The sequence below is a fragment of the Pituophis catenifer genome, unplaced genomic scaffold, assembly GCF_029215685.1.
Source record: "Pituophis catenifer annectens isolate HBS135680 unplaced genomic scaffold, rPitCat1.0.hap2 SCAF_1, whole genome shotgun sequence".
Taxonomy (NCBI): Eukaryota; Metazoa; Chordata; class Lepidosauria; order Squamata; family Colubridae; genus Pituophis; species Pituophis catenifer.
Window position 1 is genome coordinate 162,360,755 of NW_027256881.1, and position 27,888 is coordinate 162,388,642.

Below are 27,888 nucleotides of genomic sequence, written 5' to 3' on the forward strand. Positions count from 1 at the left end.
AACATGGGAGTAACGGGAAGCTCCCGTAACAACCCACGTGGCCGCATTCTGGACCAGCTGGAGCCTCCAGGTGCACCCCAAGGGCAGCCCCATGTAGAGGGCATTGCAGTAATCCAGGCGAGAGATAACGAGAGCATGGGTGACTGTACGGAGGGCATCCCTGTCTAGGAAAGGGCGCAACTGACGCACCAGGTGACCCTGTGCAAAAGCCCCCCTTGTCACGGCCGTCAGGTGGTCCATCAAGGACAGCCGTGAGTCCAGGAGGACGCCAAGATTACGAGCCCTTTCAGAAGGAGTTAGCAACTCCCCCCATCCGAAGTGATGGGGGTACTAGGCCATGAGATGCCGGCATCCACAGCCACTCCGTCTTGGAGGGGTTGAGTTTGAGCCTGTTCCCACCCATCCAGACCTGCACTGCGTCCAGGCACTTCGACATCACGGAAAGGGCATCCCTGGGGTGGTCGGGGTGGAGATGTAGAGCTGGGTATCATCAGCCTACTGATGATACCTCACCCCAAAACTGTGGATGATCTCACCCAGCGGCTTCATATAGATGTTAAAGAGCAAGGGGGAGAGAACTGACCTCTGAGGCACCCCACAAGTGAGGGGCCTCGGAGAGGATCTCTGTCCCCCCGCCCAGACAAACTGTGTGCAGCCTGAGAGGTAGGAGGAGAACCACCATAAAACAGTGCCCCCCACCCCTAACCCCCGAGTCGTCGCAGTAGGATACCATGGTCGATGGTATCAAAAGCCGCTGAGAGGTCAAGTAGAACCAGGATGGAGGAATAACCCTCATCCTGGGCTCGCCAGAGATCATTCACCAGGGCGACCAATGCCGTTTCCGTGCTGTGTCCACGCCTGAAACCCAATTGGTATGGGTCTAGATAATCCGTTTCCTCCAGGAATTGAGGAAGTTGGTATGCCACCACAGACTCAACAACCTTCGCTATAAAGCGAAGGTTGGAGATGGGACGAAAGTTGTTCAAAATGGCTGGATCCAAGGCAGGCTTCTTGAGAAGGGGTCGAACCATGGCCTTCTTAAGGATGGCCGGGAAGACCCCATCCCTCAATGAAGCATTGACAATCACCTGCAACCAGTCTCTGGTCACCTCTCTGGTTGCTGCAACAAGCCAGGAGGGACACGGGTCCAACAAACATGTGGAGGCTCCCAATCTACCCACAATCCTGTCCACTTCATCTGTGGACACAGGTCAAAGTCAACCCAGATGTTACCTTCAAGACTTGCTCTCGTCTCCTTGCCTGGTCCTGCCGAGTCGGAGTCTAGACCCACCCGGATCTGAGCGATTTTATCTTGCAGAAATTGAACAAAGTCCTCAGCACTGCCCTGGAAGGGGTCCTCCCTGATTGAGAAGAGAGAGGGTCACTCGAAACAAGGCCGCTGGGCGGTTTTCTGCAGATGCAATGAGAGCAGCGAAATAATCACATTTCGCCACCTCCATCGCCACAAGATAAGACCTAATATAGGTTCTTAACTGTGTTCGATCAGATTTGGAACGGGAAGATCTCCAACAGCCCTCTAGGTGTCTCTTCCAATGCTTCATCTCCCTGAGCTCCACAGAAAACCATGGAGCTACACGGGATCCCTGTCAGAGGAGAGGCTGCAAAGGGGCGATTCAATCCAATGCCCCGGCTGCAGCCCGTTCCCAGGCCTCCACCAGGGCCTCTGGCGAATCGCGGGATAGGTATGTGGGAAATGTCTCAAGCTCCATCCAGAACTTCTCAGGGTCCATCAGGCGGGAACGAGTTGGTTCCGCCTCCCAGCAGTGGGTGTTAGCAGATAGAAAGTCTAGTTTAAGGAGGGAATGGTCGGTCCATGACAGGGGTAGGATAGTAAGATCCCCCCTACCCCGAGCATTTATCCACTGCCCAGAGATAAAAATCAGGTCGAGAGTGTGTCCACATTTGTGAGTTGGGCCCTGTACAATTTGAGTCAGGTCCATGGCCGTCATGGAGGCCATGAACTCCCAAACCAGCTTAGATGTCTCGCCGGCTGACGGGAGATTAAAATCTCCCACAACCATCAGGTTGGGGAGCTCAACCGTCAGTTCAGCAATGACTTTGAGCAGTGCGGGCAGGGCTGAAGATACGCAACTGGGAGACAGGTACATAATCAACAAGCCCGACTGCGCTCCAGGGTTCATTTCAACAATAGGGATTCACATCTGCCTATCTGAGGGACAGTGACCTCCCTAGGGCTAAGACTTTCCCTAATGACAACCCCCACCCCCCCTTCTGTGGAGTCGCAGCTGGTGCAGCACACGGAAACCCGGCAGGCATAAATCCGAGAGAGGAACTCTTCCCTCTGGTCCCAACCAGGTCTCCGTGATGCAAGCCAGGTCCGCACCCCCCTCGTCGATAAGATCTCGTATGAGGGGGGCCTTGTTCACAACAGACCTAGCATTAACATACACCAGCCGGAGTCCTGGATTCTGCACTCCCAACCCCCCGGGGGAGCAGGAAGTACAAAGAGAGCCGGAGCGCGTCACCGCCTGCATGTAGTGGGGGCGCGTCCCTCTGATGTCATAGCGCCCTCTGTTCCCACTATCTCTGCCCCTCCCAACCACCACGATGACAGAATGACCCTCACCCCACTGTACCCCGTCCGGCCCCGCCTCCCTGCCCCCCCCCGCCACGACTGTCTGACAGGCTAACATGCTGATCTGCAAGGACCCCCCCCCAGGTCCATTCTTTACAAAGTGACCCTCCTCCCTCCTAGAACCCCTTAAAATTTTGTTTGATAATTCAAACAAAAAAACCCTCAACCTCCTCTTCGCTGCATGCCACCTCTCGGGGTTCCAAAACCCGTCATCAAGATAGACCTTCAATAGTATGGAGGGCCAGACCTGCGAGACGGGGGAGTCTCGCAGCACAAGGAGCTCAACCGGTGAGTACATCCAGTACCCCGGGATGATGGTGGGATATGGCCCGGGAGTCCAACACGATAGTCTAAAAGTCCAGGAGAGAGAAAAAGCAGATCTTCAGTGTAGATAAACTGGACTCCACTGTCCTCTCACGACAGTGGGAGGAGTCTCACGCAATTTCGAACAACCGGGGAATAAATATCCAAAACCATCCTCTCACAGTGTCTGGCCTTGAAAGAATGGCCATGGAGATTGATGGAACGTCCCACCGGTGGTGAGACAGCAGCGAAGAACCAGCTCCCTCAGTGTTCACAACCTGAGCTGCAACTCTCCGTACAGCTAAGGAGCAAAGATGGAATGCAAAGCCGGTCCAGGGACTCAGGGAAAAAAAACCGGTCCACAGGATCAGGATAGCGGTCATACCGGGGGAGGATAAAGATGGATACAGAAAGGGAGATACTTTCTAGCAGACAGGAACAAACAGGGTGATGAGTGACCATAATAGAGCCTGAAACCAGGCCAGATTACATGATTCACATGATTAAATTTCAGATGCAATTGGTTCATATTTATGACAGTTGTAGTTCCTAGGGTCATGTGATCATCTTTTTCAAACTTCTGACAAGCAAAGTCAATGGGAAAGCCAGATTCACTTTACAACTGTGTTACTAACTTAACAACTGCAGTAATTCACTGTGACAAGAAAGGTCATAAAATGGGACAAAAATCACTTAACAAATGTGTCCCTTAGCTACATAAATTTTGGGCTCAATTGTGGTCATAAGTCGAGGACTACTTGTATTAGTGTCATGTCTGAGGTGTTTCCTCTGTTTTCTCCTACTGTCCCAGGTCTTTCTTTAAAAAGACTGCAACAGGAGGTGGGTTGGAAAGCATTAGTGCATAAATGGGTATATTCATACTACTCAAGATCAAATGTAGGGTTACCTGTAGTTTCTGTAATGTTTATTCATGCTTATTACCCCATTTTGTTGATGGTACATCGTGCATATGAATTCTGTACTTTCTTAGAGTATTGAAATTTTATTTGGAATCCAGTGGATTTGCCTAAGAGGGTGCTATCAAACTATTTCAACCCCTCTGAACTACAGTAATATTTGAGGAATATTTCTTTCAGAAATTCTGCTCAAATTGTTGAACCTCATTACTTAATTTTGTTTCCTTTTTTCACCACAATATTGGCTACAGTTACTTGACTATTATGAAGTCAAGCAACATTTCATTGCCTCTTTGTAATCAATGTTCTCCATGAGACATCTCTTCAGATGGATACAGAATCCTAGGGAGGAATTTGGAGGACTTTTTGTCCAATTCCCTTCCCAAGGCAGGGATCTATGGTGTACCCTGTTGATATTTGTTCTGAATATTGTACTTGTGGAAAGTCCATTGTGAACTCCCTTCCTAACTGCCTCATCATTCCCTGTCATATAGCATCTCAGTTCTTATTACTGTGAGCAGGAATAAGGGGGAGGCATTTTTCAATTCAATGCTTTTTCAGCATAATTATTAAAGCTAATTTGGAACAAATCCATCTCATTGATCATCTGCTTTCCCCTAGTAGCACCAAGTAAATTATTCACTAAAATAAAATTTATGCTGACATAGTGCATACCTTCTCAAGAAACATCAATCCCCGGATTACCAAGACAAGAGCCTTTTTTTCCCCCTCTGAATCAGCCCCAATACCATGTTCTGGGATTAACTATAATGGCTCCTGAACTGCTTTGCCTGCATTTTTATGAGAGCAGGTAAAGTACTGAGCAAATCCTTTCAATGACAGAGGTTTTAGAACTGGAGACAAATTGGCTATAAACAACCAGTTTCTATTGTTATGGATCCTGTGTTTGATTTTGTTTATGTGGCCTCTTGACCTCAATTCCTGTGTACCTAACCCTACTAGGCATGACCAGAGACCCTGGGAAAAGATCTGTTTCAAAGAACTGAGAAAGCCTCTATTAGATTCCCACAGATGATTCTATCCTGTGTACTAACTCCAAGTTTCTGGAGGTTGCACAGGAAGAATCTCCCCCATCCCCAAATAGCCACAATAGACTGGATTTTATCCTGATCCAGACTTAGATAAAGAACTATTCAACTAGTATAGAATTGCATATCAGTTCTTGGGGAGCAGGAAATTCTTCCTGTACCCCGCTTATTTTCTTCTTTCCTTAAACCAGGGAACCATTGGATTAAAAGGAGACCGTGGACTCCCAGGAATAAGTGGTTTACCAGGGTCCCCTGGAGACAGAGGTTTCCCTGGTCCTCCAGGAGTTGGGAGTCCTGGACCACAGGGTGATAAAGGAGAAAAGGGACTTTCTGGAATCCCTGGGACCTCTGGACTTCCAGGTAATGCTATAAAAGTAATGTGGATACACATTTTTTAAAAAGGGTCACAGTACGTACCACATTTTGCAGTGATTAAAATTAATGTTACATTTTGTGTTATCACAGACATAGCAGCAGAATTGGCAACTATTCATGCAATATGGTGATTGCCATTATGACTCAAAAAGACAAATTCTTCAAAACCGTCATCAAATTGAAGAGTTATTTTGACAAAACAATCCACAGATTATTTTAGTGGAAGAAACAAGGAAACCACAGGAGGAAACAAAGGCTAAAATGAAATATTCTAACTCTTTTAACTTGGAAATCTGTTTTAAAAAAATCATGTCTTTGAACAATATCATTTAAATATATGGTTTCCAAATAGTACCCTTTTAAGATATATATGCAAACAAGGTTCACAAACATTGTTCTTCACAGCAGTGTCCAGCAGCTCTAAGATGCGTGGACTTCAACTCAAAATTCCCATACAGCATGCTGGCTGGGGAATTCTGGCAACTGAAATCCACACATCTTAAAGCTGCTGAGGTTGAGAACATTGATCTATAGCAGTGATGGCTAACCTTTTCCGGACCAAGTACCCAAGGCGCACACACACACACACAAAATGCAATGCGTATGCGCCACACACATGTGCCACCTGCGCATATGTGTGCCCCTGCATGTATGCACACCCCCCACATGCTCCCCAACATGCGCAACAGAGACCCAAAGACCAGCTGGCTGGCAGGAGGTGCACGCGCATGCACGTCGGAGCTGAGCTGGGGTGACAGCTCGTATGCCCACAGAGAAGGCGCTGTGTGCCACCTCTGGTACCCATGCCATAGGTTCACTATCACTGATCTATAGTAAGATAGAATGATGGCTTGCTGGGTCTTAGAAAGCTATATCTGCCCTGTCTCCAAAGGGCCTTGTCTTTCAGTTTGCTGTGAGGAAATAGACAATGGAAAAGATGCCATCTATAGATAGATTGTACTAAACTGCTGTTGATAGCTATATATTGTACTTCTCTTTTCAAGTATTTGGGCACCTTTTCCATTTTCTACAGTTATATGCACACAATATGGACCTATTGTGTGCCTATAAAATGCAAGTATTGTATCTAATTATGCAAAATAATTGTGGAATATTTGCCCTTAAGATTATATAATTGCTCTTGTTTGTTAATGTGTTAGACAAGCAGAGATAATGCAACACCTTGTCTTTTTTTAGTATTCCTTACCCATTATATAAAGCAATAAAACATTTGCATACATGTGTGGTTTTGCTAAAAAACCAGTGATTTCTTAAAGTAATCATCAGTGACATATTATTTCTGCAGCTGTTGTAAAAACAAGTAAAAGTACAAACCAATCTTATTTCATTCTTTGATATACTAACTAAATTAGTAGACCAGCGAAATGCTGTGGACATAGTATACTTAGACTTCAGCAAGGCATTCGACAAGGTAGACTACAATCTACTTCTTGGTAACCTAGAAAAAGTGGGATAGATAGCATCACCATCAGATGGATTTATAACTGTCTGACAAACTGTAGTCAATGAATAGTCCTTAATGGTACTACATCTACATGGAGGGATGAGGGTATAGAAAATTATCAAATTTGCAGATGATACTAAGCTGGCAGGAATAACCAACACTCTACATGATAGGCTCAAGATCAAGACAGATCTTGACAGACTTGAACACTGGGCCCTAACTAACAAACAAAATTCAATGTCAAGAAAAGTAAAGTCTTACACTTAGGCAATAGATTGGGAGAAACCAGGCTTAATAGCAGTAACTGTGAGAGGGATCTTGGAGTCTTAGTGGACAACCAATTAAATGTGAGTCAATAGTGTACAGCAGCAGCCAGAAAAGCCAATGCAATTCTAAGTTGCACTAACAGAGGGATACAATCAAGATCAAGTGAGGTACTAACACCACTTTATAAAGTCTTAGTAAGACCACACCTAGAATATTGCATCCACTTTTGGTCACCACACTATAAAAAGATGTTGGGACTCTAGAAAGACTGCAGTGAAGAGCAACAAAGATGACTAGGGGACTGGAGGCTAAAATAAATGAAGAATATACAGGAACTGGACATGGCTAGTGTAGTGAAGAGAAGGACCAGGGGAGACCTGATACCAGTGTTCCAATATTTGAGGGGCTGCCACAGAGAGGAGTGGGTCAAGCTATTTTCCAAAGCACCTGAAGTCCAGACCAGTAATAATGGATGGAAACTGATCAAGGAGAAACTCAACCTAGAAATAAGGAGAAATTTTCTGACAGTTAGAACAATCAACCAATAGAATGCAGGAACTTCATCACTGGAAGCTTTCAAGAAGAAACTGGATTGCCATCTGTCAGAAATGGTGTAGGGTCTCTCCTTGGCTGGGGGGTTGGACTAGATGACCTACAAGATCACTTCCAACTCTGTTATTCTGTCATTCAGTTACATTGCTATATATAAGTTACATTACATTACAAATAATTATAACAATGCACTTTATTTCTATTTCTTTATAGCAGAGATAAAGAACTTTTCTAGCTGCAGGAGTCATGTATGGTGCTAGATATACAGCTTGTACAAATATAGATATACACAGTAATAAGGATAGTTGATGCCAATGATCAGGGAGGTGGTGAACTCTCTTTCACTGGATATATATTTAAATCAGAGGTGGGATTCACTTACCTTCCCTACTGGTTCGCAAATGTGAGTGCACACTCACCACTGCGGATGTGTAAGGCCTGCCCATGCACAGTAGTCACATATTACATCTGGATGGGTGGCCAGAGCCTCCCGCAGTTGCCGCTACCAGTTTACACGATTCAGACAGAACCGGCTGAATCCCACCACTGATTTAAATGGAGGCTAGACAGTCATCTGTCAGGTTTGCCTGAATTTGGATACCTAGAAAAAGTGGGGGTTGGATTTAATGGCCTGATTGAGCCATTGCAGCTGTAGATTAAGAGAAAGAGGGTTTTAGTTTGTCAAACGATTGATTCATAGGCTGCTGGCAATATGAATCAGAGCAGTAGCAAGAAGAAAATATGAGGTTAAGAGACAGGAGGGGGAGAGAAAGCATCTTCAGTGGAAGCAGCCTAGGGCACATCCCAGATGTGTTTAGTACTCATTTCCCTTCCTTGTTATGTTGCTCTTGATTTTGCTGTTTTCCTTAAAGCTTCTGCCTACCAAAAAAAAAAAAACCCAAAAAGCCCAGCATTTGAACTGCCTCCAATCTAGATAAAATCCAATGTTTTCATGCTTTCTATTCCTACAGTAGAATTAATCCAAGTATTTAGGATTTATATTTTGGTATAGTTACAGAATTAAGACTAAACAAATGATACCCAGATAGCAGGACTCTCATTGAATTCAAAGAATGAGGGAAATAGTTTTAAAATGTTTGTGATGATCCAATATCTTTGTCAGTGTAAAAATTCCAACTAAGTTTTCCTTAGCTAAATTGTGGAATTTGTGAAAGTTAATTTTAATTTATCTAATGTGCAAAAATATCATTGAGCCAGTGTTTCATCAGTCACTTGTTGACAAGAAAAAAATATAATGGGATATTATCCCTCATGGCTAAGTTGGAAAGTGTAAATGGTGAAAATCTTTGGGCCATGTTGGGAAATAAATTGATTTTGACAATGAGACTCATGAATATCTAACTCTTTGGAAAGCTTTGAGAATTGGTGTTAAATCGTTGTATTGCAAAGCTTGGGTGAAAGCTGGAATCATAATCACTTTAAATCAACTGGTGTGGTATGTAATGATTATTTTAAGGTTTTTTTCTTGACTTTAAATCCAGTATGGTCTTCCCAAGCCACAGCAGTGGGGATATATTCAGCTTAAGCATGTTCTAACAGATAAATATGTACACACCTGAATTGCTTCTTGCTTGATAGAATCTATAACATATATCTATCAAAAACTCAAGAATATTTTTAAAGTTGACATTTCTGGGATATGTCAGATATGAACTAAAAAAATAGAATTTCCAAGAAAGCCACAGCAATGGCTTCAGGTTATCTAAAAATTTGAAATTAAGGTTGATTCATCAAAGTAATTCAATTTAGGGAGTACTGGACTCCCCAAAGAATGTATACGAAAGGATGGATATCAGATTTTTTTAAAGCTGGAGTTGTAAAACATTGGAGACATGGTCATGTGATCATTTCATATTTCTATGGGATAGTAGAATTATAAAATCATAGGGCTAGAAGGGACCTTAGAGGCCTTCCAGTCCAACCTCTTGTCCAAAACAGGAGTCCTTATACCATCCCAGACAAATTGTTGTCCTATCTTCTCTTGAAAACCTTCAATGATGGAGCCCCCTCTGGGAGGCAAGCTATTTCATTGATGGTTAGCTGTCCCATTAATAATATATTAAGGTACTGTATATCAGTAGACTTATGAGAAAAATCTGTAAATGTTAAACATGTTAATGTTATGTTGAATTATATATCAAAGCTTTGGACATTGCTCATTTCTCAAGAATTGCAGTTGTATGCATGTATGTATGGGAGATGGCAAAAAGAATTAAGAAGTTGGGAAATGATTTGGAAAAGCTTGTTTTCTATTAATCAAAGGATGCAGCAATATATTTTACTGTGACAATGATTTTGTGATTTTATAGTAGTAAACTAATAAAAAACCAGTGACTGTTGATAAGTATAAAATACATTGTAGATTTATTTCTTATTCTTCATTTTTAGTTGTATTTTTAGTTTTTACTTTTAGTTTTTTAAATCTTTTTAAAGATTAAAGATGGGTTTCTTACTATAAATAATGGTATTAATAAAACTAAAGAAAAATGGTGTGTCAAGATTGTTTCTCTGTATGTCAGTCTTTACATGCTATCCAGAGAGAAGACCTAGTGAGTTGTGTAGGATTTATTTTCCTGTTGCAACTGTTATATAAGTGAAAGTAAATATTAAGAGTTAAATTATACATTCTGAAAAAGTAGATGATGCATTTGTTAATTTGATATATCTTTTTATATAGGTCCCAAAGGTGAAGCTGGACGTGTCATTTCTCTACCTGGTCCCCCAGGGACCAGAGGTTTTCCTGGACCTGCTGGAAATCCAGGCCTCCAAGGTATTTTGTTGTGTTATGATGTGGAGAGTGTTCTTAATTGTTCCATGATTCCTTTTCATCAGAACAACACATGGCTTATTTTATACCTAACTCTATAGGTGACAAGGGAGACCCAGGGATCCCAGGAAGACCTGGTCTGCCAGGTGAAAAAGGTCTGGCAGGGCCTCCAGGAATTGGATTTCCTGGCCCTTCAGGGCCCCCAGGTATTATCTTACTTATACCATAAAGTGAATGATTATTTGAAGAAGACTCTTTGAGATAAATAGAGGATGGCCAAAATTTCAAAAATCCTTCCTTCTATGCTGGAGATGGGGCGAAAGCAAAAAAAATTCCAAACATATTTTAAATTATGAATATCAAAGAAATGTGATGGGGTTGGATAAGCTAACAATAAGTTAAAAACATAACTTTTAATACCATATATCAATATTATTTTGATTAAAAAAATAGGATTTCCAAAGAAGTTCCCTAAACCCAAACAAATTCAATCCATTTCCCGTGCTTTCTTTCTGTTCAACATACTATAGACTGATCTGCTCCCATTTTATTAGGAATAGCATTTAGGCTTATATACTGTACCACCCAATAGTGCTTTACAGCACTCTGGATGGTTTACAGTATTGAAGCATTATTTGCATATTGCCCCCAACAACCTGGGTCCTCATTTTTCTGACCTCGGAAGGATGGAAGGATCAATCTCAAGCCCTGTCAAGATTGAACTCCAGGCTGTGAGCAGAGTTTGCCTGCAATTCTTCACTTTAATCACTGTGCCACCAGGGTTCCTTATGAGGTTAAATTTTGTTTTGACTCTATACTTTTCTTCTTTAAAATATTTTTAAACAAAGGTCATGAAAGATTGGGAGAATTGGCTTTGTTGTTCAATGAGCCCTTCCCTGGTGCCTGGTCTGCCTTGTCCTCGTCCTCTCCTGAATGTAAAGGCAAACTGAACAGATAACTGATGTTTTAATTGGCTTTGAAATAGAATTGCTCTGGCAAATTGTGTAAAATAAGTAATCCACTTTGGTTCAATCTCTCAACAATCATCACCTGTATTACAGTCTGGAAAGCTGGCTTAGAAGGTTCCAAGAGAGTATCTTATTAAGCATATCTAAGCCAATGCTAGGATGGGTATTCCAATCCTTCAAATGAAGCGCTTCACAACATGTTGAATCATTTAAAGTAGCCCTTTGAAAGCAGCTACTGACTGTTTCTATATACATGTTTACCCCAATGGTGGAATTCAAATTTTTTTACTACCAGTTCTGTGGGTGTGGCTTGGTGGGCATGGTGTGGTGTGGCTTGGTGAGTGTGGCTGGTGGGAATGGCAGGGGATGGATACTGCAAAATCCTCATTCTCTCGCCACTCCTGGGGGAAGGATATTGCAAAATCTCCATTCCCAACCCACCCTGGGGCCAGCCAGAGGTAGTATTTGCGGGTTCTCCAAACTACTCAAAATTTCCATTACCGGTTCTCCAGAACCTGCTGAATTTCACTCCTGGTTTACCCTCAGCCTCTTGGCTTCACATTCCCACTTATTGCATAACATCCCCTTTTGAAGGACTACCGCAGCGTTAGAAGCTAGCCTACTTCATCTTCTCTTTTGCAGCTGCTGAGAACTCCTGTTACAGAAAGGGAAAGAGCCAGGTTAAACAGGAGAAAAGAAATCAGTTTTGCCAGGATTCAGAGAGACAGGTGCTCATTATTATTGGTGATTAGAGAGAAAATAACTAGCTGAATGTAGCTGATAATGCTACCCTCTTTATAGCACCATTATAATTACAGTGTCACATTCCTTTTTTCCTAGTAGATCATTTTTACAATTGTGTTCAAGGGGTCATGTTAAGGATGCAGATATCAAGGTTTGCAACTTCTTAAATGTAATTGTTCCTTTAAAGACCTTTTATATCTATTTCATCAAGTGAACATAATACAAAAAGTAAGCATAACAAAACAAGAAAATACCCTTTTAGAAGAGCTTAAATGTATGCAGTTAAATAAATGGCAAATAAAACATCTTTTACTGGGCATGTACATAATAGCAACATTGACAACAGGCAGAAATCTTTGTGGAGCCATTTCATCATGGAAACACCACCAGCTGTTCTTTTTATATAATACTTATACATGGAAAAGGGCTTTGGTGGAAGTTCTTAAAAAATAATGATGAAAGAGAGGGTAGATACAACTTAAAAACACCCAAAGGTTTAAAGCACCTTCTTTCATTTGCCATCAGTCCAAATTTTATTTATCAAATTTTAAAACTGCCCATCTCTCTCACAGAGGGACTATGAGGTTGTACAAATAAAATATTAAACATAAAAACAGTATATAAAATTTAAACAGAGGCAGGCGATCTTAAGAATTACTTAAAAGGTGAGGGCAGGGGGCTTTCAATATGCTAAGCAGCTCCATGGCTGCCTGCTCCTCTATGCACCCCAAACAAGGTCACTGAGCCACGTTTTCATGCCTTCCCTGAAGACCAGGAGAATGGCGGCCCACCTTATCTCTGGGGGATGATGGCCACACAGGATGGACTTTGTAATACTTGCAATATAATTTTTGTAGTACTGTTGCACTGACTAAAAAGGGTTTTCTTGTATTTTAAACTCGCATTTTGAAAAAGCATGCATTTTCAAATGTATTGCTAATAATTTGCCATAAATCTTAACCTTCAAGAAAAGCCTTTCTTTCAGAAACGAGGATTGACAGGAGAGCATTCAATAGATTGTAAATAACAGTTTCGTTTTTAGCTGTTCACAAACCTCTATGAACAAAGCAAATATTCAAGGCCAACCCTGGGAAGTGTGAGAATGTATTTTATCCATACCCATTCTGATGTTTTCCCTTGCAAATATTTCTTTTATTTTTATTCAGAATGCAACACTCTTTTCTATGGCTATGCTCATATATTGTGATGTAATTAGACAGATGACTTTTACTAACCCAATCAACTTTTGCTTTGAAGTTCCTAGTTGTGCTGACTATAAAAGTAAATCTGAGCCATTTTTCCAGGTTTCCCCTTTTCATAGGGAGACCCCACTGTATCAGAGTACTCAAATAAATTGTTCTTAAATGATTTTCTGACTAGTTTGCTTATTGAAAAAAGTAAGCCAAGGCAGAACCTGGAGCCAGATTTGGCCATCAGTGGAGAATTTTATCTTTCCATTAGGTTTCTGACACAACTAGGTGTTTAGCATGACATAGGCAAATCTTTTGCATTATTGGGCATCTTGTAGGCTTTCCTGGTCAGCCAGGTCCACAAGGTTCAAGAGGAGAGAAGGGAGAACATGGTTCCCAAGGTGTGCCAGGTGCAGCTGGAGCCAAAGGACAGAAGGTAAGTGCCAGAACTTTGATACTGGTGAGGGCCTTCTTCCATGCCACCATGCTCTTAGGAGCTACATTTCCCTCACCCATTCTCTGCTTTTAGCCAGGCTTTAAGTAGTTTTTATAAGATTCCTTTTTTTTTTGCCAATTTGTATATTTGTTTATGCTTAATTTTAGTACAGTGGTACCTTGGTACTTGGCGTTAATTCATTCTGTGGGGAGTGCGACAGGTATTTAAAAAGATGAGTCCCAAACAAACCACATGACTTACCATGTAACTCTTTGTTTTGGTTGGGAAGAATTTTCTGACTGTCCCTTTTCCTATGTCAGCGACCTTCCCAACATGTCCAACTTCCTGTGCGCCCTCTGTGGCCATCCCCTCCTTTTGCAACAACCTTCCCAACATGGCTAACTTCCTTTCCATTCCCCACAGTTGTTCCCCCTCTTCATATAGACACAAGTTGAGTACTAAACAAAGGCTGAGCACTGGGACATTTTCATGTCAAAATGCGTCAAAAACCAAATTCAATGACTTTTGAAGCAACTGCACACTGAGGTACTACTGTACACACAATAAAAAAGGTGCATTTCACCATTTTTCAGAATACCTTTTTTGTATTGCACATTTTTGCCTTATTCAAATAATTGAATTTAATCTTGACAAACTTGAATTTGATAAATTCATTTTAAAATGTTACCTCAATAACATTCTCTTCTTCCCTTCCAAAATTGTTATCTACACTGAGAACCATATTTACATGGCTCTGCTCTCCTAGAGTTTATATACTAGTCCTGTGTTCTAGGGTAAAATCTTACTTTTAAATTGTGCACAATAGAGATAGATTTGTTTCTTAACAACAAAGGAGTGAGTACCATAGTAATATACTGTATGCAAGCATTGAATAAAGGTGTGCAAAAGTACTAATGTCACTTTCTGTGTGGCCTATTTATTTGTGTATGTTATCTCCCTATAGTTGTGCTTCTGCTTACTAACTTAAAATGTGGTCAGCCAGAGTCAGTCCTGACCCAACCACATTCTGCCCTGAAGCAGTCAAACTTTGACAATGTGCCTGCCAAGATTTGCATCCCACCAAAGCCCAATACAGCCTTTCAAATCTCAAGTGAATTAGTTTCCTGTCAAAGCTCAGTGTGAAATACAGATTGCATCATGTTCTTTTCAGATTTCAAATTCAAAATTTCCAATTCAAATTGAATCAGGTTTATTGTGAATTATTTAGATTTTCCCAGGCTTCCTGTGTGCTAGGTTTTCCATATATTGGACAATATTGTTGTTCAGTCCTCAAACGGAAATTAAGTAGAAATATTGAAACGCTGCTATCGTGTTGCTCCTGTTTCTGCTTTTCACTGGGTTAAATATACCCAACTCCTGCAACCATTCTTCATGCTTTAGCCTCCATTAATGGATATATAATGTTCCATTATATGGAACATTATCCATTGTTCATAAATGTCCATTAAATTGGAGAGTACATAATTCTACCTCACTGGTTTGTTATGCGTATGCGTCTTCTCAATAATGCTTTATTGATGTATGTGTCAAGGGTGAAGCTGGATTAGGTCTCCCAGGTCCTAAAGGTTTTCCTGGTCCCCAAGGACGAGATGGCATTCCTGGATCAAAAGGTGACCAGGGATATCCTGGTGTGTCAGGGGAGAAAGGACTTCCTGGCATACCTGGTCAGCCAGGATCTCAAGGTAAGGCTGCTTTTTATGATGCAGGATTTCTTTCTCTGTGTATTCCATACTTTTTGTAATTAAAATAATGTGAGTCCTGCCTCAGCCTGGACTCTAGGATCGTAAAAACGATCCTGGGCTCTATTTGTTGCAAAAGGTACAGTTTTATTAGAAGTCAAATGAACTGCAGAAAAGCAAAGCCAGAATTCAAATTTGCATGCCAAATTCCCCAAGTGTAACATTTCTCCCTCTTAGGCACTCCCCTTTACTGGCCTCCCTCATCCAATCAGTTCCAAAGGAGATGTTTTCAAAACAGTCATCTCGAGTGTGAGCTGTTACACAGCCACATTCCATTCTCAGTCAACTGACCTTGAAGCTATGTCTTAGGAAGCCACACTGAATAGTGAACCTTCCCCTCTCCCATTCAGAGTCCATGGCAGACTGGTACCAAGCAAATGCAGAGCACAGGTGTGAGATAGCAGTTATGACAAATAAACTGAATGGTGTAAAACCTCACTGGAAGTTTACATGGCTTAATAAAGCTTATTTCCTCTTGAATATTTCTTTTGTTCTCTTTCATATGAGAGGTCACTTTTATTCCTACCTTGGTTTTTAAAGTGTGACAAGGGATGTACCCTTTTGACTCTGTTCTGTGATTACAATATCTCATAATTCTTTCTAAGATAAATAGGATTTTCCTTTAAAGTGTTTATCACATTTCATTATGTCTATAATGATTATGTCTATAATGATTACATCTGGACCTTTCATTAGTGTCTATTAAGACCAATAACTTTTTAAATGAATAACATGCAAGTTAACTGGCTATACTTGTTTATTTTTCAAATTAGGTGAATCAGGTCCTCCTGGATTACCAGGTGTACGGGGCTCCCCTGGTGAACCCCAAATTGGCTCTCCTGGCCCCCCTGGCCCTCCAGGACAATTTGGGCCTCCAGGACCAATAGGTAACCTATTAATTTGTTTCCATCAACATTAATATTGATAAATTAAATCCTTAAGCTAACCTGTGTTGAAATGTATCCTGCACATTTCGTGTGATTTGATGAAAGGCATCAATATTCATATTTCTAATTTTTATTAAACATCCCAACTTGAGGAAAATCAGACATTGCCAGGAGCATGTGGGACAATGAAACAAACCAACAAATATTTTATTTCATCAATGAACTTTCTAGCAAGGAAGTTGTCCCCTTAGATATAAACTCACATTTGGTCTGTGGCAGTGGTGGAATTCAAGTAATTTAACAACCGGTTCTCTGCCCTAATGATTTCTTTCAACGACCAGTTTGCCAAACTGCTCAGAAAGTTAGCAACCGGTTCTCCGAAAGTGGTATGAATTGGCTGAATCCCACCACTGGTCTGTGGGAATAGAACATATCTAGATCTTATGCTTATTTACTGAGTGAAATCAGAGAAGAAATTGTTATGTTTCTGCAAATGATTGGTATGCATTAAAGAAGCAAATAGTTAGCATTTTCAGGTTCAGAATGAGCACATTGGATACTGTGATGACTCCCCTGGATGCTTCCCCAGATTCCTCTCTAGATGTCAGCTCAGGGAAGGATGAAACAGTTCCTGGCACGTCAGGAGCTAAGTTGAGTGATGGCTCCAAGCAGCTGTCTGTGAGGGATTTGGCTCCCTCAGAACAGAACAAAACAATCCTGAGGCTACAGGTGGGGAAAGCATGCAGCTGCAGTTGGTCAGTGATGAGGAAGAGGAACTGCCTTCTGCACTTGATCCAAGAACATGTAGGGCAGAGAAAAGACAGGAGCACAGAAGGTCAGCCAGATTACTCGCAAGGAGAAAGCCTCACCCTTCTTGACAGACTACACCGGAAGTTGGCTATTTACACAGAATACAGATGGAGGCAATGCTGGGAGCAGTATGCTCATTTCCTAGCTGTGTGTTTTCTTATTGTTGTGATTCTTGCCATGGTTTGGATTGACACTGTGCCTTGACTTTGATCATGCTTGGAAACTCTGGACTTTTCTTGCCTCATGAGCTTTCTTGTGTTGTGGATTTAAATTTGCCTGGTGGATTTATTTTGATTGAGAAACTTTCAAGTGCTCTGTGGACTAGCATTAGTTTGTTCATGGCTGGATTTAATTGGGATAGTTTTGGGGTTTTGGTGAAGGGAATTGCTGGGGAATATTAATAAACTCACTAAACCACAGTTATGTCTGTGTGAGTGAGCACAGATACTGGCAGCTCTGAATAACTTTTCAAGAGGTCTTAGTGGTTGAGGAATTGTTCACCTATTAATTGCTGGGGTCATTGCCCAAATAGTTAATTGCGCTTTTATTTTGGAAATTAGTAAAACAGTAACATAGAGCCCTGTTCAAAATAGACACTATTTCCTGTGTAGATGCTAATCCTTGTTCCGTTATATTTCAAATATAACAAATATCCTTTGTGAGCGTCTCGAAGAACAGAAATAAAGGGCTGTTCTCAGAGCTTCAGTTTCAGTGGAGACATTCCATCATCACTGTTTCTCAGAGGCAGATTCTCAGTTGTGTGGGTGTGAAGGAATCCACTAGATTCTGCTCAAGCTATATCTGTGGGTATGGTCAATAAGCCCCTTTTCTTATCCTCACTCTATAAAGTCCTTAAATTATCTCAAGCACAGTTATTATAACTTGGTAAGTTCATATTAATACTTCTTAGTTGATTTCTAATTTTCACCTATCAAAGAATCTATAAAAGATAGAGGTAGTTTGGAGTTTAACAACTGGATTTTATATTTCCAGATGTGGGAAGTATTAGCATCACAAAAGCATTGGAAGATACTTTGATACAATCTATTAACACTTCCTTATTTGAAAAAAATCCTAATGTAGGATTAGCAGATGTTTTAGAAAACACTTATAGATTTTCTTATATAATGTAAACACTATTTTTTTCCTTTCCATCACAAGCACTTCTACCCCCATTTCCCAGCTCATTTTTTTTTTATTTTGATTTATATGCTGCCCTTCTCCGGAGACTCAGGGCGGCTTACAAGGCATTAAGCAATGGCCTTCATACTTTTGTATATTTTATACAAAGTCAGCTTATTGCCCCCACAAACCGGGTCCTCATTTTACCTACCTTAGAAAGGATGGAAGGCTGAGTCAACCTTGAGCCTGGTGAGAATTGAACTCGCAGTAATTGCAGGCAGCTGGAAGCTAAATACTACCTTTATCTGATACAAATTTCTTAGAAACTTAGAAGTATGTGAGTACTTAATAAATTTCAGTTGGTTGCCTCATCATGGACTTTAGATTCTTTATCTATGGTCAATACTGTTAAAATTGCCTTTAAAAAAAAGCCCTCAGAGTATTTTTTTTTTTTTATGGATAATGTATTTCCTACAAGGTTCCTTCTTTCCAGCATAAGACTGAAGTATTCCTTTCTGTCTGTCTGCCTGTCCCTGTCTATTCCTGAAGATGTGATAATTGACTCTGCTATTTACTTCAGTGTGTGATACCATCCCAAGATTTACAGATGCCCAGCTGAAAACACATTTTTCCTTCACATTTTCAGGTTTACTAGCAAATATACTATTTTCTGTGTCAAACATTTTGTTTCCAAACCTCTTTTTGATTCCTGCAGGACCGCCAGGAATCAAAGGTGAGAGAGGCCACCCTGGTGTCCCTGGGCTAGATATGCCAGGACCTAAAGGAGACAAAGGAATCCCAGGAACACAAGGTCTGTCAGGTGTGCCAGGGTTGCCAGGCTTACCTGGCTTACAGGGACAACAAGGACCTCCAGGTGTTCCAGGTGGGTAGTTCTTTGTAATTAATTATTCAATATAGTATAACTTTTTATGTACTGTGTTCCAGTACACAGAGAAAATGAACAAAATCTTAAAGCAAAAAAAAAATGGCACTAATATGTGATTCAATTTTAATTTCACTTCTCTCCTTTGTTTGCTACATACGAAAATTGGGACTGGCAACTTGGCAGTCACTTAGTGAAACCATGACACTGCTTATGATCTTTCTTCAGTTTTTTGTTTTTTTTTTTTTGCTTGCTTTTTATTTATTTAAGAAAATTTATATGGCCCAACTGACTCTCAGTGACTCTGGGCAACTTACAACAATAAAAATCCAATATAAAAACAATAAAACAAAATAACCCCTCACCCCACCAACTCCGGTGACAATGATCAAATGAGGCATTTGATGAGCTCCATTCCTGCACTGGGAACCCCAGGTCTGTTGGCAAAACCAGGTTTTCAGGGCCTTGTGAAGGAGTGTCCAAGAACGGGGGCAACCTAAGGGTGGGAGCCATTCTGGAGAAGGCCCTTCTTCTTGGTCCCGCTAGATGGACCTCCTAAGGGGACTTGTAGCATTCTCTGCCTCCCTGCTCTGGTGGGATGGGTAGATGTGAATGGGAAAAGATGACTCTTCAAATGTCCTTGTCCCAAGGCGTTGTAGGTTTTTAAGGTGGAAATCTGCACCTTGAACTGGGCCCGGAAGCAAATCAGTAGTCAGTGCAGTTCCTGCAGGAGAGATGACACATGCACATATCAAGGCCTGCACAAAACCATGTAGGCTACCACATTTTGAATCAAATCTGCGAAGATCATAAATGGGAGGATGGGTCTATCAACTGACAAATTGATAGAATATAATGATTAATATTTATTAGAATTATATATCTTTACTAAAGTGAAATTGTACTTATCAGTATTAATTCTGTTCTCTATCATTCTTAATTTTTTTTATAAATGAGGTTTTTTTTAGAGAGAGAATAGGAATTTTTCAAATTTACTTAGGAATAATATGCCACACTTTGATGTAAATACAGTGGACTAGAAAAGTGCCATGTAGTCGGTCACATAGTCAGTGACATAAGTTAATTGAATTTACTATGAAAATAGAAATATATAAACTTATCAATAAATCAAAAACAATTTGATTTTAGGACTGAAAGGAGAAATGGGAATTATGGGTACCCCTGGAACTCAAGGTCTCCCTGGTCCTATAGGAACTCCTGGAACTCCAGGTGAAAAAGGTAAGAATGACCAATGGTTAGCCAAATGAAAATTAGATTTTGGCAATCTGCTTCTAAGAATTGTTTTAAAAATGAAACAATTAGAAATAAAAGAGAATGCCAAGATGCCTCCTAACATTTGTACTCCTACTCAGAGTTCCCTTCAAGCCCTTGTCTCAAAGGTGCTTTTTTCTCATCTAAGAAGCTGATGACGAGGCTTTCATGAAGAAGCTTCTTTGAAAAGAGGCAGAACATCTTCTTCCTCAAGGAAAAAACAGTCCAGTTGCCTTTTGAAAAAAGTGCCTTTATGACCTGGATGACTGAGGATCTCCACAGACATTTAGGCCCTTCTGTGCACCCCAGAATGCTGTAAGCATGATGGTTGATGAAACCAAGGCAAAGTGTGATCAGCTGCTCATGCTAAATCAGGCTGTGTTGAAGCTGACCAGGCTGTTTGCTGTTTGCTGCAAGGAGGCAAATTGCTGGGAGGCAGAAGGTGAAGGGTGGGGCTTCAGCAACATTTGCTGTATTTTATTTATTTATTTATTTTACTTCGAATTTATATACCGCCCTTCTTCCTGGGAACTCAGGGCGGTGTACAGCCAGATAAAAACACATAATATAAACATTAAGAACAGATTAAAAGGAAATATCTCAATTTGGCCAAAAATTAAAAAAAAAAACATACAAATTTAAATCATTTAAAAGGCATTGTTAGGCCAGCCCGGCTTGTTGGAAAAGGAAAGTTTTAAGGGCACAGCGGAAGGCACAGAGGTCTTGGATTCTCCTTATCTCTGGGGGCAGCTGATTCCAGAGGGTGGGTGCCCCCACAGAGAAGGCCCTCCCCCTGGGGGTCACCAGCCTGCATTGCTTGGCTGATGGCACCCCAAAGAGGCCCTCTCTGTGGGAGCGCACGGGTCGATGGGAGGTCGTCGGTGGCAGAAGGCGGTCTCGGAGATAACTAGGTCCTATGCCATGGAGCGCTTTAAAGGTGGTGAAGTGCACCCGGAAGACCACTGGGAGCCAGTGCAGCTCGCGCAGGAGCGGTGTTATGCGGGAGTGCCATGCAGCTCCCGTAATTACCCGCGTGGCCGCATTCTGGACCAGTTGGAGCCTCCGGGTGTTCCTCAAGGGGAGCCCCATGTAGAGAGTGTTGCAGTAGTCCAGGCGAGAGGTGACGAGGGCATGAGTGACCGTGCACACGGAATCCCGATCAAGAAAGGGGCGCAACTGGCGAATCAGACGAACCTGACAAAAGGTCCCCCTGACAACAGCCGTCAGATGTTCCTCCAAAGACAGCTGCGTATCCAGGAAGACTCCCAGATTGCGCGCCCTCTCAACGGGGGCCAAAGACTCGCCCCCGATAGTCAGCGATGGAGTCAGCTGACTATATCGGGATGCCGGGAACCACAGCCACTCAGTCTTGGAAGGGTTGAGCTTGAGCTTGTTCCTCCCCATCCAGATCCGTACAGCCTCCAGACACTGGGCCATCACTTCAAGGACATCGTTGGGGTGGCCTGGGGTGGAGATGTACAGCTGGGTGTCATCAGCGTACTGGTGGTATCTCACCCCAAAGCCATGGATGATCTCACCCAGCAGCTTCACATAAATGTTGAACAGAAGGGGCGAGAGGACTGACCCTTGCGGCACTCCACAGATGAGAGGCCTCGAGGTCGACCTCTGCCCCCCTGCCAACACAAACTGCGACCGGTCTGAGAGAAAGGAGGAGAACCACTGTAACACGGTGCCCCCCATCCCCAACTCTTCCAACCGGTGCAGCATGATACCATGGTCGATGGTATCAAAAGCCGCTGAGAGATCTAATAGGACCAGAACAGAGGAGCAACCCCTGTTCCGAGCCCTCCAGAGATCATCAACCAACGCGACGAATGCTGTTTCCGTGCTGTACCCAGGCCTGAAACACGACTGGAACGGGTCTAGATCGGACGTTTCCTCCAGGAATTGTGGGAACTGTCGTGCGACCACACTCTCACACAGACATTTCCACACACTTTTTTGTAGAAATTATTGTAGAAATTATTGCTGTCACTTTAGTTATAAGCTTTTCTCCCAGTTTTTCAAAGATCCTTTGAACTGTCTCATAGGTCAAATTTTTATTTTGTTTTATTTCTTAACATCTTTAAACGGTAGGTTATTTTTTCTTTTGTTTTGGGATAAAATTTTACTTCACAGGTAGATTTTCAGATTTGTTGTTTAAGGTCCTCTTTTAACTCTAGAATAATTATAGATCCAAAAGTATTTGAAAGTTTTATACAGTGTTTGAAGAACAGTAAAACCAGTAGTGGGATTCAGCCAGTTCGCACCACTTCGGGAGAACCGGTTGTTAACTTTCTGAGCAGTTTGGCAAACTGGTTGTTGGAAGAAATCATTAGGGCAGAGAACCGGTTGTTAAATTACTTGAATCCCACCACTGAGTAAAACTAACAATCCATCTTTAAGCAATGAAACAATAGCTTTTTCCAGACAGAAACTGAGAACTGGAGGACTGATTAAATAAAAATTAATACTATATTGCCACCTGGTGGACTGATAAAGCCATTTCAAACTAGAATACAAGTGATGGTTATAGATATAGGTTTAAAAAAACATCATGTGAAAAGAAAAATAGGATGCTTCTGGGCTTTTAAAGGCTCATTCAAGAATTTCGACTAGGATGTATGAACATAGGAAGTCCTTTATTCACTATAATAAGATGAATACTAATAGAAATTTTAATGTGGGAATTATTTATATACTGCTACTGTATGATGAGGTCAATTTGAAATTGAAAATGAGAAACTCAATTGAAAAAAATTAAACAGCATTATTATGAAACCATTCAGCATTTAGAAACATAGGAAAAGTGTTTAATTTAGAAAGTGTGAAAGTGTAAAAGTTGCAGGATCCAATCTGGGTCGGTGACTAGGACCAGAGGTTTAGTCTTCCAAACTTTCAGACTCATGCTGGAGCTCAGCCTCTGGGAACTTCTCTCTATTGGAATGTAATGTACTATACGTGTATTTTTTTTTTTAATTTGATTTATATGCCGCCCTTCTCCGGAGACTCAGGGCGGCTTACAATGCGTTAAGCAATAGCCTTCATACTTTTGTATATTTATACAAAGTCAGCTTATTGCCCCCACAAACTGGGTCCTCAATTTACCTACCTTAGAAAGGATGGAAGGCTGAGTCAACCTTGAGCCTGGTGAGATTCGAACCTGCAGTAATTGCAGACAGCTGGTGTTAATCACAATGCTTTTTGTCTGCTGAGCCACCAGGCCCTATTGTAGTGTAGTGTAGTGTAGCGTAGTGTAGCATAGCGTAGCATAGTGTAGTGTAGTGTAGTGTAGTGTAGTGTATATTATTACATTAAATTACATTCTGGCATGTATATAAGATATAATGTATAATTATTCCAGATGTGATAAAGTTGTGATTTGGCCCTCTGTGTGTAAATTTTTTTGATTCTATCCTATATGCTGTTGGCATATTATATATTTAATATATTTAATGGATAGAAGTAAATATATAGTAAGTAATGATGATTATGATAACATAATGTTAGTTTAGCATTCTCTCTTTCAAATATATGTAATAACCCCAATTCAGGAAACCATTCTACTTTTTGTTTAGTTTTAAATCTTACATTCTGGAGAATAGTGTCAGTCTTACATAATCTATCACATAGAGATGTACCCTTCTGTTTACAGCCTTTTCAACATTTAATTGAACAATATAAACTGTCCGTCTGTGTGTGTGTGTGTGTGTGTATGTGTGTGTGTGTGTGTGTGTGAGAGAGAGAGAGAGAGAGAGAGAGAGGGAGGGAGAGGGCGGGAGGGAGGGAGGGAGAAAGAATGTAATATTCATATTGGAATTAAATGGAATTATTTTTGATAAGCTTTCTTTGTGTGTAATGTAATTCTTGGATGGTCTTAATGAAGCGTTATTAAATATTAGATTTAGGATTTTTTAAACAGATGTATGTTGCTGTCCTTGCTTTCTATTTATCTGAGTGTCTGTATATCTATCTGTGTGTGTTGTCTATCATCCATGGCTGTAGCAAGAATTAAGCAATATGAGGTGAAATGATAATGTTCAAGTAGACCACTGAAAATTGCTGTTATATGCTATTGTTAAAATAAAGTAGTTTTAGGATCCAGATTAAGAAATATACCAGAGAGAGAAATTACATGGACACCTGACAATAAGACTGAGAGAAATGTAAGGAACAAGCTCCTACCTGTTGATGAAGTAGATTTACCCATTAAAAGAGAAGATAAGTCTAATTGTGAAATAATTAAGGTTCTAAAGGTTAGGCCTGTATGATGGAAGTTCTGTAGGAGCTGTTCAGCCACCAGAATTACCACAAATGTTAAATCTGTTTTATGATACAAATTAAAATCGAAACCCTCTTTGGTGACGTGTTTAAGGTATCAGGCCAGAAACTAGAGATTGTAAATTCCAATCCTGCCTTGAGCTCAAAGCCAGATGGGTGACTTTGGGCCAGTCACTTTCTGTAAGCCCTAGGGAGGAAGCAATGGCAAACCACTTTTGAAAAACCTTGCCAAGAAAATTGCAGGGACTTGTTCAGGCAGTCTCTGAAAATCAGAGACAACTAAGTAGAAGAAAAATTAATTAAATGTGTAACCAGGTATAAAGTGTGTAGTTCCAGGAAAATGTAATTCCAAGATATTTGCACATTTTAAAATTCAGATAATTGTGTTGTGTTAGTTTTTTTAAAAAAAGTGGCTGATTAACAATGTAAAACGGAAACCGAACTCGTCTGTCTTAATACATTAATTCCTCCCATAGGCATTTCTGTTGCTCTCTGATTTATTGACTGACTGGCTGACTGACTGATTAGTTACAAACCATGAAGTTATTGCCAACTCTTAATAACCCCTAGATTTTCTCCATGATGATCTGTTTCCTAACTTGGTCCTTCAGGTCTTCCAACTTGTGCAAGTCAAGCTGTGCATTTATGCATGTGCATGTGCCAACTCACCACTTGTGCAAATCAAGTTGTGTCCATGTGTGCTGGCTCATCACTCATGCAGCCCAATTCCCCACTCCCCCCACCACCAGGCTGCCAAGTCACAAAGGTTGGGGACTGGTGTCCTAAGCCATGTAACATTTTTCTCTTTCATGTTCCCTATTTTGACATTCTAGTCTCCAATCACAAGAGCACATTTTTCTTGCATGTTCTGTCAATTTCAAATTGTACTTGATCACAAAAGTCATCGACCTACTCTATTTCTGCATCAGTAGTTGGAGCATAAAATTGAATGCTCATCATATTAAAGTTTTGTCCATAAAGTCTGATCAATATTATTTGATCACTGATTGTCATTGTTGCTGAACTCTTTGTTGTCATTGACTTGTAATGGATGTTTAACAATTCTTGCTGATCGCCTTTTAAATACCGTATTTTTTGGAGTATAAGACGCACTTTTTCCCCCCCTAAAAGGGGGTGAAAATTTAGGTACGTCTTATACACCGAATGTAGCCCTGCCCACCCACTGGCCCCCACCCTTTGGCCTGTGCCTCGCAGCAGTTACCTCCTTGCATGCAAACAGCAAGAAAAAACAGCTCCTTCCAGCTTCAGCAAAGACTAACTAGCACAAGTTGATTAGATGGCCTCCCGACTCTCAGCTGATTTGCTCTCAGCTGTTTTGTGCAGGCCTCTTCTGCTTGCTTCAAGGAAGAAATTGCTGGAGCAGATTTTTTTCCCCCTTGTGCTAATCAAGCTATGCTGAAAATGAAACTAAAAATAAAGCAGGCTGTTTGCTATTTGGTGCAAGGAGGCAAAATTAGGCAGAGGCAGAGGGAGATTATTTTTTCTTCTTTTTCCTCACCAAAAAAGGTAGATGCAAACAATGAGAAATTTAGGGCAAAAGAGGAGAGTTCAAGATTTTAAATATGAAAGAAAAAAGGAGAAAAAAAGGCAAAAATAAAAATGGGAAGGGAGAAAAAGAAAAAGAAATGAAAGAGGAAAATGTTATACATATTTAGAATTGAAATATGAATAGTAGTAAGACATAAATGGGAAATCATGATTGTAAAAATGAAATGAATAATAATTGGAATATTTGTCTTTGTATTTTTAAAATCTAGACAATGATAAGTTTTTTTTTTCTTTTTATTTTTTTTTGGAAATATGAATAAGTATAATCTAACAATTGAAATACCTTTAATGGTATATGGTGGTGAAAGTAAAAAGGATTAAATTATAGCTTGGATAACTGCTAGAACATTTTTAATTTAATTAGAGAAATTGTAATGATTGAAATATTTTTAATTATATATTGTGATGAAAGTAGAAATGATTAAGTTGTGATTTGGAGGATTATATGGGCAAAACTATGTGGGTTATTGGGAGAGTTTAAGATGTGAAAATGAGTAACATAAGAGGGGAAAATTATTTGGTTTATTATTATTGGTAAATATAATTAATTGATTGTAAGAAATTGGATTGTCAGGCAAATAATTGGAATATTCATGTTCATATTGATTAATATACAAAAAAGATAGTTATATAGCTAATTGATTTATATTAAAATGTTGAATTTGTATTAAACAATTGTAATATTACGTAATTAACCAATGTGAGGATGGATATAAAAATAGATGACAATGGGAAGGGGTATAATATAGAATAGAAGGGAAAAATTGAATTTGATTAAGATTAGAGATGAGGGTGAAGGGTAATATTGGTTTTTTTAAAAAAATAGATGAGGAATAAATATGGCAAAAAGGAAATACAGAAATTGTAAATTTAATTGAAATGACTAAACACTGTTTAAATTTGTGAACCACTCTGTTCAAAGAAAATACATTGTATGTTTGTATGTGTTTGTCTAAAAAAATAAAAAAAAACTTTTTTAAAAAAAAACACCCAAAAAAGGTAGGCGCGTCTTATACTCCGGTACTTTATTATTGGAGGTTCGAAAATGCCATTCTTACTGCCAAGGCTAAAGTGCCCTTATAATATTCTCTGGATTTTGTTCTGCACAGGTAGCCTAGGTTTTCCTGGATTGACAGGACAAAGAGGTGATCCAGGTTTAAAAGGTGAAAAAGGTGAAGCTGGACTCCAAGGGAAGCCAGGATTAATAGACGAAGTTGACATGGAAAACATGAAAGGCCAAAAAGGAGAACAAGGAGATAAAGGTATGTCAAATTAAATAATACATATCATTGTTTCTGTTGTATTTTGATTGTTTTCTCCTCTAAGCCTAGACAATAATAATTTTGGCATTCCAAATAATCATTTACATAATTTCTACCCAGATATTTGCCTTAAACTCCATCTGGAACTTATAAGCAAGAAAATACTATTAACAGGGATATTAATATAATTAACAGGGTAACAGAATTCCAAATTCTCCCTTGCTCAGCAAAGAAAACAAAAATATACCTTCCAAAGTGATGGAGGAAGTAATGATTGCCACATTGGATATACCAGCATCCAAACCCTGTCCTTGAAATGATACTTCTTATGATGCTGGAGGGCAACATTTAAGCTAAAAAATCAAATACTA

General features: G+C 40.4%; 1 protein-coding gene across 1 annotated transcript in view; it reads left to right on the plus strand.

Moving 5' to 3' along the window:
• COL4A1 (collagen type IV alpha 1 chain) overlaps positions 1–27,888 on the plus strand; it is a 170,237-nt gene that overhangs the window by 114,314 nt on the left and 28,035 nt on the right. Inside the window, exons 26-34 of the mRNA XM_070933135.1 lie at positions 5,078–5,246; positions 10,244–10,336; positions 10,435–10,539; positions 13,574–13,671; positions 15,224–15,374; positions 16,205–16,318; positions 18,966–19,133; positions 20,283–20,372; positions 27,365–27,517. Coding sequence (XP_070789236.1) covers positions 5,078–5,246; positions 10,244–10,336; positions 10,435–10,539; positions 13,574–13,671; positions 15,224–15,374; positions 16,205–16,318; positions 18,966–19,133; positions 20,283–20,372; positions 27,365–27,517 — 1,141 coding nt within the window. The remainder of the gene's footprint in view (positions 1–5,077; positions 5,247–10,243; positions 10,337–10,434; positions 10,540–13,573; positions 13,672–15,223; positions 15,375–16,204; positions 16,319–18,965; positions 19,134–20,282; positions 20,373–27,364; positions 27,518–27,888) is intronic.